The 13,777-nt window shown below is 45.7% G+C and overlaps 1 protein-coding gene across 5 annotated transcripts in view; it reads left to right on the top strand.

The window, feature by feature from the left end:
* The window catches only part of G6PD (glucose-6-phosphate dehydrogenase), a 32,643-nt gene that overhangs the window by 14,312 nt on the left and 4,554 nt on the right, over positions 1-13,777 (top strand). For all 5 annotated transcript variants that reach the window (XM_061614028.1, XM_061614032.1, XM_061614027.1 and 2 more), the window contains exons 3-9: positions 6,926-6,963; positions 7,051-7,159; positions 7,357-7,574; positions 9,626-9,784; positions 10,135-10,260; positions 11,784-11,877; positions 13,538-13,724. In XM_061614028.1, coding sequence (XP_061470012.1) covers positions 6,926-6,963; positions 7,051-7,159; positions 7,357-7,574; positions 9,626-9,784; positions 10,135-10,260; positions 11,784-11,877; positions 13,538-13,724 — 931 coding nt within the window. The remainder of the gene's footprint in view (positions 1-6,925; positions 6,964-7,050; positions 7,160-7,356; positions 7,575-9,625; positions 9,785-10,134; positions 10,261-11,783; positions 11,878-13,537; positions 13,725-13,777) is intronic.

Raw genomic sequence — 13,777 nt, 5'->3', positions numbered from 1 at the left:
AAAGCAATGTTGGAAACTGGGCGATAATTACTTAATAATGAGGGATCGAGGGAGGATTTTTTCAACAATGGTCTAATCACTGCCTCCTTTAAACTAGGAGGCATTCTGCCTTGTTGTAAAGAGGCATTAATCACTTCCCTGGTCCACTCAACCAATCCCCTTCTGGCATTTGTTATAAGCCAAGAAGGGCAGGGATCCAACATACAGGTGGTTGGGCGCGCTGCTCCAAGGATTTTGTCCACATCCTCGGGTTGAACAAGCTGAAAGGAATCCATTTTAAATAAGCAAGCAGAGGCCAAAGTTACATCCACCGAGACTGTATCAAGTTTGGCGTCCAAGTCAGAACGAATCCGAGCAATTTTATCTGCGAAGTATCGTGCAAATTCGTGACAGCGGGTTGCTGAGTGGTCAGCATCGAGTTCATGGGGGTCAGAACTTAAGAGACCTGTGACCACTTGAAACAGTTCCGCCGGACGAGATCCAGCAGATGCAATGGAGGCAGAGAAGAAAGATTTCTTCTGAGCCCGCACTGCCACGGAATAAGTCTTCAAATAGACTCTAGCCCGTGTTCGATCAGATTCGCTCCGAGTTTTCCGCCAACATCGCTCTAGTCTCCATCTTTCGCGTTTCATCGCCAACAAGTCTTCAGATGCTCTGAGCACAGGCCTTCCCTGGCAGGGAAGGACAAAATAGAAAAAGGACGTACTGCTTTTCATTGCCTTTCCCCATTGGAGTAGCTATGGTGGAATTAACGTGCAATCCTAACTATGTCTACTCAGAAGTAAGGCCTACTGAATTCAAGGTAAGTGGGGTTAGGATTGCAGCCTACGTTGCTGTATCTTCCTCTGGAACACCAGTGGGGCATGCCTGTAGTAGGATCGGTCTTTAAGCCACGGAAGTGAAGGTTCCACTATTGTATGATTTGTAGATCGGGATCTTCATTACGATACTTCTGCAGTGAGCAGCCAGGCTAAATACTCTCTACAATTAGTGCTTGGTCTTCCCGTCTAGACTTTGAAGCATGGGTGACTAATCTGTGGCCCTCTAGATGGCCTGGGCCTCCAGCTCCCATCAGCTCCAGCCAGCATGGCCAAGGACAGTGTTGTGGTCCAGCAACATCTGGAGGGCCAAATGTTAGCCACATTTGCTTTAAAGTTTAGGACAGGGAAAGACTGGTGGAAAATATTCTTATAATTGCTTCAGGTAGGAAACCTGAGGCCAGGAAATGCATTACCTTAGATGAGAATTGCGGATTTGATGTCTGTAACTTGTATCTGGTAGTTGAGCCAGTAATACACTTAGAACGTTCTGTGCACACCCCATTCAGTTGTAAACCTCGTGCCCTGGATGCTTCACACCTTTTTGGCCCAGGTCACCTCGGGTAGTTGACTTATCCATGTTTGCATTAGATAAAGAGCTTCCAGCCCTGGATAGATACAGGAGAAGCAGAGGCTTCCATAGGCCACTGCACTTCTAGCAAGAGCTGTAGGGCACAGCTCTACTTGGTAGCCTAACCGAAAACAGAAGCCATGTGAACTTGGAATGCTGTGTGGCTGAAGAAAGGTCTGGGTCTAGATGTTTGGTGGTTCTCAGCAGGGCAGAAGGGGAGAGCCTGCATGTACAAAGGATGGGGCAAGCATGTGTCAGTATTCAAGGAATCTGTGTCAGTATTCACTTCTGCACACATACCTACATGGATGCCAAAAATCATAAGGGTTAGAGAACTTCGCCTGCTTGGGAGGGAAGGGGACAGTCTGCTATATGGGAAGTGTAAGTACAACACCTCTCACTAGGCCCAAAGAGTAGTGAGTATTGTCACTCTTGTGGGAGAGGTTGACACTGGGGGCACATCCAGACGGACTGTAACATTAGGGAGTCGGTCTGTTTTTCCAGCACTTCCAGCCCCCTCCATCCAGCAAGCTGCAGTGTCTCCTGCTGCTGGATGGAGGAGACTGGAAGCAGACCTGCTCCCTAATGTTACATCAGTCTGGATGCCCCTCCAGTGTCAACTTGTCCCATGAGAGTGATGGCACTTGCTGCTCTTTGGGTCTAGCAAGAGATTTAGGCCATGTTTTCCCCCTCCCCCCCATTAATTAGAAGGGGAGAGGTTGGCCATTTGGGTTTATCCCTCCACATCAATACGTTTTGGGCCTGCAGTGCTTCAAAAGGGCATGGGATTGTGCAATTCTCAATATTAAACAGTTCTGGAATTGACGAGAAAGTGGACTTTGCCTAACACTACAGTATAGAGCTTTGAACAGTCAGATCAGGACTGATGGACACAAGGGATACAGATCCCATCTGTAGGGCTGGAAAGCCACCTGGGTCGGGCCATGGTGCTGTGCCTCATTCTACGCTCCCTGGCAAATACCTTGAGGAACCTTTCTTTTCCCTTATACTTCTGTGGTTATAGTGTACCTTGTTATACTTGAAAAAAATGAAATGGACTGCCTTCAACTCAATCCCGACTTTTCATGGTAAATGGTATTCACAGGTGGTTTACCATTGCCTTCCTCTGAGGCTGAGAGGCAGTCACTGGCCCAAGGTCGCTCAGTGAGCTTCATGGCTGTGTGGGGATTCGAACCGTGGTCTCCCAGGTCGTAGTCCAACACTCTAACCACTATACCACAGTGGCTCTATTCTTACTGAACTTACTGAACTGAAAAACAGAGCAACCACCAGGAATGCTGGTTTTATTCCTGGGGGCAGGGGTGGACCCACAGGTTTTTGCCCAGGGTTAGCTCTCTTCCCCATATATATGGGGAGTTGTGCCAGGGCTCCTCATGAAGGAGTTATGTTGTGTAACTGACACACCTCTTTTCTGTACAGTAATACCAGGGAGGGCAGGAGAAATCCGTACCCCACTTACTTAAAGATTAGAGCAGGCTTGGCCTTGTCTGAATAGCAAGAGATGAATCTGTTGCGCACACAATAGATCAAACAGGGAGGCCCTTTTAATCCTTTGGGGCAGGGCTGGCTGTGCTCTGTAGCTTGTTGAAGTAATTGGTGTCTGAATGGTGCAGCAGAACATTTTGATGTGTGGGGAGGGGTTGCCTTTTGGGCTTTACTGCAGGCATCAAAATGTTTTGGGGCAGCACTATTTGGAAGCCGCAGAGGCCCAATTTGATTCCATTTGAACTGTTATTGACAGAGTTGTGTTAGTCACAGGGCCAGTGCCAGCGCTGAACCTCAGAAGATCTTCTGGATGCCAAGGGTTGAGATGTGGAACCTGGGATGAAGTTGAGGGGCTCTGAGGAGTTGGATGGTGCATTGCTTTCCCTCACGACTGGAAAAACACATCTAGGATTAGGAGGGGAGTTTCCAGGTCAGAGGGTACTGTCTCCAAACAGGCAAGCACAGTCACCTGAATTTATTTATTTTTAAATCTCCAGAGGACTCTTGGAGAACTCACCATAATAAGTGATAGAGCTATTTTATTTTCCCTTAGTTACATATTTCTGTCTAATGCTTATTAAGCCAATACTGACCTCTCAAAGCAATTCCCACAACAAACTCAATAAAATCATTAGTAAAACATGAGCAGTTTACAACTACTATTACAAATAATAATAAACATTTATATAGCTGCTAACCACTACCAAAATCAAACAGCAGAGCAGCAGAAGTTATAACCCTCTTGGAAGATCAAAAGCCTTCCTAAACAGCTCTTTAAAAACCATGCAGGGTGCCACCACAGAGAAGGTCCTAAATCTTAACTGCCGCTATTTGGGCAGCCTAGGCAATGGCCCACCTAAGAGAACCTCCTGGGCAGATAGTAAAGCCTGAGGTGGCAAATAACAGGAGGGGGAGTACCTTGAGAGATGTTTCCACAAGCAGCATAGATTGTAACTGGCTATAATCTCTTATGGCCATCTCCTTATGCCAACACCAGGTTTTTCTTTGTCTTTTTTGGATACATGTTGACTCTGATAATTCTGAGCCTGTATTTCGGTCAGTTTTGAGGGTGTGTGTTTTTTGGATATGTGTGTGTCTCTTGGGAGATGTCACAGAACTTTTCTGCCATTTAGCCTGTCTTGTTTGATACTCTGAAGCTCCACTTGATGGTTGCTCGTTCTGTATTTATCATGTTTATCACATGTTAATCCTGTCAAGAGAGCCAGTGTGGTGTAGTGGTTAAGGTGTTGGACTACGACCTGGGAGACCAGGGTTTGAATCCCCACACAGCCATTAAGTTCACTGAGCGACCTTGGGCCAGTCACTAGAGCCTTCCCTTTGTAGTGATTTCTCATGTAGGAATAATTATTATTCCTGATAATCCTCCCATGGCAAGTTTAAGTGATAGCTGTTTAATGTTTTAAATTATTTTTTGGAGAGTAGCCTTAGTATACACCCTTTCCATGATGGTTTTACTCTAGTTTGCCCCAAATCATGCTTTTTTCATGCTCCTGTACTTTTCCATTGAATCTTGCTGCACTTAATATGTTTTTAGGGATGTTTTGTTGTAATAGTTTAAAGTCTGTTTTTATAATGTTTTAGAGTGTTTTTTGTGTTTTTGGTTGCTGCCCTGGGAGGAAGGGCAGGATATAAATCTTATAAATAAATAAATAAAGATATCTGTAAATCCTCAATAACAGGTCAAATGTTGTTTTTCATTTTTACTACCTGAAACCTCTGGGAATTTATGCATATCTAATGTTCATGTGACAGTCTTTCTATATTTCTACTACAGAATGTGTTGAATGCCCCTTGGATATTTCAGATGCTAAACTACTATAGAGTTACATCATTCCTGGCCACTGACCATGCTGTCTGGGGATGATGGGAGTTATAGTCCAACATCATCTGGGGACCCAAGATTGAAGAACAGTGCTGTAGACCTTCTTGCAGTACCTGAGTATAAGTTCAGCATATAGACCTTAACACCTTGTTTGGTGTTACAAATATTGGGGGTCCCCACACAGTATAGAATTCTATGGGAAGCCCACCACAGGCACATGTCAGTTGCACTGCTCCTCTGACCAAAGGCAGTCCCCTCTACGTGTCCACCTTCCGCTAATGACTCAGCTACTATTTATAATGTATAAAATAAAAAGGAGTTGGCCACTGTGAGAACAGGATGCTGGACTAGATGGGCCACTGGCCTGATCCAGCAGGCTCTTCTTATGTTCTTAATACATGCACTTTCAATGACACTTCATAGAGTAACATAAGCAAAAAAAGCTTACGATGTAAATCAATAGCAGAATAGGGGAGAGGGTAGAAGGAGATGCAAGGTTAATAATGGATGGATGTGAGCAAGCCAAAACAATCAACAGTCTTGTGACACTTTAAAGACGAACAAATTAATGTTGTTAATTTTGTTTTGTTAAAGGCTAACAAATTTATTATGGCATATGTTTGCATAGACTGCACTTCATTGGAAGGAGTCTGATCTGACTGGATGCATAAATGTGTTGGTTTTTAAGGTGCCCCAATACTTTTTGTTGGTTTTGCACATACTTTCACTTCATGTTACTTGGCACTGAAGATTCAAGTGTTAAGTCAAAGGCTTTGCAGAAAAGGTGGGTTCTCGGGAGGGTTTTGAAGGAAGAGTGGGATAAATAAATAAATGACAAAGGTGGCACCTATAATGTTAATATGAAGCCAGCAGCATGCAGGGTGCTGTACAAAACACAGAACTGGCAATACCTATCCAGAAGTTCTGCCTTTTACAATAAGGCAAGTTCATCTGAATACTCAGAGATCTATGATTCTCCATCACTAGCACTACCAAGAGGATGGGGTGTGTGTGTTCTGTTTTGCTGCCTCTCTCCTGCCCAGAAATCCTTGCCCCATTCTGAGCCTTGAGAACCCTCTCACTTTATGAAACTTACACTGGCCTCATTTGCCCCAGTCAGCCCTAATGCAACAGGATCAGGCTAGGCTTTGTTCCATCTCTCTTGATTCAGTATGTTTTGCTGCTTAGCAACCAGACAACTGATCTGCTGTAGACTCCCACTTGCCTGGTGGTGTGAGGAGTTGGACTGAGAGCCTACAGGTGTGGGTGCCAGCTGCATGACTCAGCATGTTTGCAGTCGGGTCTTGCACCAGTGGCAACCAAACTTGCTGCCTGCCACCCAATGGAAGGAGAAAGGTGAATGCCAGGGCGTTTCATGCAGTGTGGCACTGCTAGGCACAGGGAGAGTTCAGGCTGGAGGAGGGAAAGACCTGTGTCAGGGAGGGGTTGTGCTGTGGAATGTCAGGCTTGCCATGCTGAGGCCTCACTTGGATGAACAAGAGAGCAGAACTCAGCTGCAGTTTTGGGTGTGGACTTCCTGTGTTTTCCAAATGTCCTCAAAATCTGGTTGCACAAAGTATGGCCAGGTCTTCAGGAAAGACAGGAGGACAGAGGTATTTCCTTTTGTACTGCACTTTACCATCTCCAATGGCTCCTGTTTTGAAGCAGGGACTTATGGGAGATTGCAGCAAGGTGACATAGTGCATTGCAAAGATTGGGTCCCTCCTTCCCATCATTTAGGAAACCAGGAACCTGCATCTCTGTCCTCTGGATGGAGTAGAGATGCATGTCCATGAGGACTTCACTTAACTTAAGGTTTCCTGTTGGTTAACTCTTGTGAACTTACTCCAGTTATTGATTTCCACTGGTGTGTCAGCAGGAATTAATCAGTGATTGTCCTCAGGGTCTTTACGTGATCATACTTCACTTAGACCAGTAGCCATCTTTATGAAGATTTAAAAGGAAGGCCTTTTCTCTCTCTTGGGTCCTGTGGGACCCAATCTAACCCCAGGTCAAAAGAACAGGCTGACCCTTTGGGGACAGGGATTTAAATCAGGGAATTTCTGCTCTGGGTCACTTGGGTTCCAGCCCCAGGCATCCCACAGCTCAGCCTTTGCCTTTGGCACGCGTTCTTGGTCTTATCAGTGACAGATGGCTTTTTCTCTCTCTCGTCTATCATAATTGCAGGGTGATCTAGCCAAGAAGAAGATCTATCCAACCGTCTGGTAAGTTTGTTGCCCATGCGGCTTCCCCTTTCCCAACCCTTTTGTAGCTGTCCATTTGCATTGTGACCATTCTGATTGCCTGTGCAGGTGGCTGTACCGGGATGGGCTGCTTCCTGATGACACTTTTGTGGTGGGTTATGCCCGGTCCCAGCTCACCGTTGCTGACATCCGCAAGCAGAGCCAGCCGTATCTCAAGGTGAGACTCCCTCCTTACCCGCTCTCAGCAGCCCACACCCACCCATGCACTTTGCTTGTGCTCTTGAGCTTGTTGCATTTGCCAGCAGGAGTGATAGCTGATCCTCTCTGCCTAGCTGATGGGGGCAATTTGTAAAGGTTGGTGGAACACAGGCAGCCTTTCTTCTTGCAGCATGACAGATATTTATATTGTTCCAGGCCAGCCCTGAAGAAGAACAGAAGTTAAACGATTTCTTTGCCCGCAACTCCTATGTCTCAGGAAAGTACGATGACCGGGCCTCCTTTGACCGGCTCAATGCTCACCTGAACGCCCTTCACAATGGCAAGAAGGCCAACCGTCTCTTCTACCTGGCCCTGCCACCCAGTGTCTATGAGCATGTCACTGGCAACATCCAGCAGACCTGCATGAGTGCTGTGTAAGATCTGGAGTCTGACAGATGGGTCAGGGTGAGAGGCGGGAGGGCAGGACTAGTAGGAGAGTAGTGGGTGCCTATAGGTGTGCTAAGACAGAGGAGGCGGTGTTTGGTCCAGAAGAAGGGGGAAATGGTGGCTAAGAGGGAACCCGTTTTGACGTTGAGAATGCTTAAGATTGGTGCCAATGGATCCCGTAATTATGCTTAAGACGGGAGTGCGGAATTCACTGTGAGGAAGAAGAGTGTGATCCCTTCCTTGGCAGCAGCCTCTTAATCAGCTTCTGGAGGACAAGCAGCTGCCCCATTTCCCAAACCAGAAACAGGCTCTTGCCAGCTCTCCTGATCCTGTCAGTCAGGGAGCGGGGTGGGAAAGCAGGCTGAGCGAGAACAAATAACTAAAAGAACAAGGAGCACAGCAGTGAACTTTCTCCATGGCTCAGATGGGGGCAGTGGGCTGAGTAGAGTGCTTGAGGAGTCTGCTGCTTCTGCCACCACTTTGCAAGCAAGTGCCTCATCAGGAAACCAAGTCTGACTCAGGCTTGCTCTCTGTTCAGTGGCAAACCCCAAATTTGCCATCATTTAGTGTGTGTAAAAACAGTCCAGCCTTTTTGAGGATGAGCAGGGAGTTGCTGTAATAGAAGGTGTGAGCCCTTCTTGGCCTTAGTATCTCTCTCTCTCTCTCTCTCTCTCTCACACACACACATACACACACACACACAGAGAGGGAGAGGGAGAGGGAGAGGGGGGGAGAGAGAGAGAGAGAGAGCATGCGTGTGAGCGTGCGTGCCAGCAAGAAAATGAGAGCGAGCACAGCAAAACCTCTCTCACCATCCCTTCCTTCACTGCATTGTAGGATAGCAGCACAGTCCCTACCAGTCCCCTGTCTATGATTCCTCGGGATCCCTTCCCAAGGGATGTCATGGGCCTTGATGTCCTTTTCTCTTTCTTCTGTATAAATTTTTATTTATTTATTTTCTTTACAGAAATCTTTAGGTAAAACTTTGTACATATATCAGTCCAACAACAACATAATCCTATATCAACAACATTCAACAAAAATATAGAAACAAAAGGGGAACAAGATCTCTCGAGGAACATGTCCAAAAACAGAACCCGCAAATTGACCAGTTTATGGGAAGATGTCACACTTAAATCTCCTGTGGAATAGTTTCCGTAGTTATCTTTGTTTCCAAATGTCCTTTTCTCTTTTGATATGCTCCCTTCAGCACGGGGCAAAAGCAAGATCTGTCAGTTAAGCTAACTGTGCTTTGTTCTGAACTAGTTAAGTCTTGAGCAAGTGGTTCTTTCTCTTGATGGAGGGGAGATCAGAGCCAATTCATACCTGATTGAATTGGTTCTGATCTGTGTGAACAGGGGTCCCTCACATGCATAGACCACTCTTGGAAGCTTGCATTACAGTGGAAGAAGTATACTCCTGGAAGAAACAGTGGTAGCTTCTGCGAAAGGATGTCCTGGAGATGCAGAAATCCAAGCTCCTGATCTGACTGGTGCACTTACCAGAAATAGGTTTCTTTGTATGGCACGCATAAGTAGGCCACGGCAGGGAGAAGATATTCATGTGTATCTGAACCAATTTGTAAAACTTCTCAAAATGACAGTTTGAGAACTCCTGATGGAAGGGATGTCGTGGAGAAGTGTTCTGGGCATCAGTTAAAGGCAGAGCTGTTACACTTTGCACAAACATGGGTTGTGGTATCTGGAGAATCTCTAGGATGACTAGTGACCTTGGAAGCTGCAGAGGAGCTGAGCAAGACTTCTAGTGATCATGGGGTGGGATTTCAGTGCTCTGCACAGCACCTTGAGCCTCATCAAAGCTAGTCAAAATGAAATAAATATTGTAAAAGAACAAAAAAAGTACACTTATGGAAATCTGTTTGACTTGCATAACTTTTCAGGGGAGTATGTTAGGGTAGGATATGTGCAGCATGAATTAGGAGAGGGCTCTAGGGTTTACTTGGTTTCATCCCCCCCAAACTTATGACACCCCACATTTAAATGTGACCTTTGCAATCCCCTACTTCCCAAATCTCCAGGGGCTGGAATCGCATCATTGTGGAAAAGCCTTTTGGCAAGGACTTGGAAAGCTCCAACAAATTGTCAAATCACATCTCAGCACTTTTTAAAGAAGACCAGATCTACCGCATTGACCACTACCTGGGCAAGGAGATGGTGCAAAACCTGATGGTGCTCAGGTAAAGTGGGATTTTGGGGTGTGGCATTCAAGGGCTGTAATCGTGGGCCGACATGGGACTCAAACCATAGGAATCAGGCAGCAGCTACCTGGGCTAAAATGTGCCCCTATTGTTCAGTCCCTAGCAGATACCTTAAGGCTTGGTTCTCCCCACGTGCTTTAAAAGCACCTTTGAAATTTGTGCTATTCAAGCATCTCTTCAGCTGGATTTGGGGCAGGGTGTAATTTCAGTAGGAGTGTTGTTGGGTGGAGTTCAGCCAGTAAAAATAGGGGCCCTTTCATTCTGCTGTCCAGCTGGGGCACCCATGCCCTGCAGCCTCTGACTCAGGCAGTTTCTCATTTCATTTGCAGGTTTGGGAACCGGATCTTCGGCCCCATCTGGAACCGTGACAACATTGCCTGTGTTATTCTGACCTTCAAAGAGCCGTTTGGCACTGAGGGACGGGGCGGCTACTTTGATGAGTTTGGCATTATCCGGTGAGAGGAGGGTGAAGGAGTGTGTGGAATGTGACCCTTGTTTTAGGTGTGTTTGAGATGTATGTGCAAACCACTGGGGCAGTGCAGTGAACAAGAAATGTGTTCAGATTCCACTCAAATAGTGATGAAGTGGTCAACCTATGTCTGGAAGGTACCATTTCAGACTATAAGTGAGGGAAATGACATGGCTGAATGCTTCTGCCTGGAAGAAGAGTATCTCCCGCATAGGAAAACTAGCATGCCAGAGAGAAGGGTTCTAGTTTAGTTCTCACCCTAATATGGTAGTTTTCTTTGTGCAGGATATTTTTTCCCCATGCAGAAGCATGTAGCCATGTGATTTCCCCCCACCTATAGTCTGAAATGTTTAGGCCCACCAGGTTTTACAACTTCTTCCCCCTTTTCTGTGTGAAATAGACTTAAAAGAACTTTATTCACTGTAAATGGGCATTATACTTCGGTGCTGAATTACCTGGTAAGGAAGAGTCTATTACGGTTCTATGTATGTTTGTTTGTTTCTTTTTCCCACCACTTTTCCCACTTCAACAAATGCAACAAATTTATTTCCTTCCCCTTCGCTTGTCTCCAGCTGTGATCTTTTCAGGATAATTGGAAGTAGGATGCATGATAGTTGGATCCCAGGCTGTGTGTATTTGGTATTTTTAAAAAATTCAAACTCCTTGCTAGGAAAAGGTGACTTGTGCAATCTGTATAGCTCATGCAGATTCCCATATACTGCATAAGTCTCGTTTTGTGAGTTATGGGGAGAGGCAGAGCTTGGGGGGCACTGAACCCCCCCTCGAGCCCAGTCACTGGAAATCTTATTCAGCCACCCATCTTGCTATAAATCTAGATAGAGAGGGAAGGAATCAGATAAAAACAGGAAAGGGTGGACGATAATGGAAGACCTTGGAGGACCTTTCCAAAGGAGTTCTTGACACTTCCCACATCCACCACTCCTTCCCTTCGATTCTCCTCACCTTGCTTTCAGAAAGATGGAGGGAAATGAATAAAAGCGTCTGGTTTGGGGGGCATTTTGCAGAAGAAAATCTGCACATAAAAGAAGGCTATACACCTGCTGCTTCTCCTCTGCAAGACAACCCTCCCCCGCCACTCAATATTATTTCAGCAACCAGTTTTAGAAACTCCCCATCAGCCAAAATAATGTAGAATTTGGCTTTGAATTTCCCAGGAAGCTGAATTCTCGACTTAATCCCACATTCTATTATTCTTCTACTCTCTGTCCAATTTGTTGTGTGCGCATCAGAAACAGTCAAAGGTCACTCCTGTGGTTTTGCACCAACACTTCTTTCTGCTGCTCGTAGAGGTTGCCAGGGCCCCAGTTCCAGCCACCACATTTGTTGGCAAGATACTGCATACGTGCAGACATGCCAGGGAACATGGCAGTTAGGGTGCTGCAGGCCATTGGGAATAGGAGTAGGTAGTGCATATGGAATGCAATGATTAGTCGATAATTTGAATACCACAATTGTAGCTAATGCCAATTCTTTCTGCCACCTCTACAGGGATGTAATGCAGAATCACCTTCTCCAGATGCTTTGCCTGGTTGCCATGGAGAAACCAGCATCTACCAACTCTGATGATGTGCGTGATGAGAAGGTAGGAGCAGGTCTAGGTTAATGGATAGAGTACTGAACTAGGAGCTAATATTGGGACCCAGCTCTGCTGATTTGAATGTCCTTGGGTAAGTTACCATTCCTCTGGCTCAGTTCCCTGTAGAATGGGAACGAGTTGGCTACTGCCCAGAACTGCTCTTTCCCACTCCTCCCTTGGGAAGGCCCAGTCTCTTTTAAAGTAATATTAGGCAGGTGCCTGTGTTTGACATCCACTAAAACCTTTTCTGACATGTAGTTTTATTGTATACATTGCTTTTAAAACTTGATTTTATCTATGCTTTTAGTAATCTTACTATGTCTGCTTGTTTTTAAATTCTAGATTTTATTGGTATTTTCTTACGAATATTTTAGAATAGTTTATATAAACTTAGAGGTTTGTTTGTTTTATTAAGCGGTATATAAATCTTTTGAGATAAAACAATAAAAACAGTAAAGGTAATAGTCACAGGCCCTGAATGGAGGTGCTGGTGCCCCAAAGTGACTGACCCTCTCCGCTGTCACAACTGGACTGGTTCGTTTTGTGTGCAGTTCTTTCTGTGTTCTTTACTTTTTCCCAGTGCTCTTCAGGGCTTTTTCAGCCAAGCTGAATTTTCTTTGTGGTTGTCACTTCTAAGTAGGAAAGATTGCTCAGGTAGGGTACACAATCATGTATGATTGTCTAGCCACATGCACATAACACAAGAACCCAGCACCAACTGGGGGAAAAAATCTGTGGCACATGTCATTTCGTTAACAGCTATCACTTCTTCTTAGGAAGTTAAGTCTTATCTGAACCTTGAAATTTCCCAGAAAGAAGTTTTTGGTTTGAGATTCAGTAGCCCCTTTCCCCAATCAAATCATTAGTCTAATTAGATCTATGTGAACTTCATGCAACACCCATACTGGGTCAAAACTCCTGGAGAGTCAGCTAGTGCTGGGGTTCATGGCAACTGCTACCCTAACCATGGTTGAGAGATAGCGAGCACACCATATGGAAAGACAATATTCTCCTTCCTCTCTTAGGCCCGAGTGCTGTCCCCAGTCCTTGCACTTTTCAGGATTAACCACGGTTAGCATTATATGTACACTGATCTCATAGTTAACAAACTATATAGTTTGCAAACAAACATGTGAACCACAAAATCCATACTGTACTTTATCTTTCAGAAGAGACCCTCCCTCTAGGTATTTGGTTCTCTGTCTAATGAACAACACAGGAATGGCTGGCTCAGGCCAAGGCTCCATCTAGTCCAGCATCCTGACTCTGAGAGCGAGTGGCCACTAGCATGGCTTGAAAGGGGCAAAGGCCTTCGCCAATAGCATGAGAGGCATAGTATCGCATCTGCTCGTGGAGATTTATTCATTGAGATCCATTCCATCTGACTAGCAGAGCTAATGGGCATTGGCAAATATAAAGCACCTTCCCTAACTAGGCACTCTCCAGGGCAGCCTTTCCCAACCAGTGTGCCTCCAGATGTTGTTGGACCACAACTCCCATCAGCCTCGGCCAGCATTGCCAATGGTCAGGAAAGATGGGAGTTGTGGTCCAACATCTGGAGACACACTGGTTGGGAAAGGCTGGTCTAAGCTGTTGAGGCAACAGCCCCTCTCCCCTTTCAGCTCATCTGTGAAGATCTTAGACCCTGTCCATGTCTTTCTACTAGGTGAAGGTTCTAAAGTGTATCTCAGAAGTGAAGCCTGAGAACGTGGTGCTTGGTCAGTATGTGGGAGATGCAGCTGGCAATGGGGAGGCTCAGAAGGGCTATCTGGATGACCCCACTGTCCCAGCTGGTTCCACCACCCCTACCTTTGCTGCTGCTGTGCTCTATGTGGACAATGAAAGGTGGGATGGTGAGTATATAGGAGAAGGAAAAGGTAAAGGGAGAACATCCAGGCATCCTTGA

This window comes from Rhineura floridana, chromosome 3, assembly GCF_030035675.1.
Source record: "Rhineura floridana isolate rRhiFlo1 chromosome 3, rRhiFlo1.hap2, whole genome shotgun sequence".
NCBI lineage: Eukaryota > Metazoa > Chordata > Lepidosauria > Squamata > Rhineuridae > Rhineura > Rhineura floridana.
The sequence above is the reverse complement of the archived record's forward strand: the minus strand, read 5'-3'. Positions and strand labels throughout refer to the sequence as shown.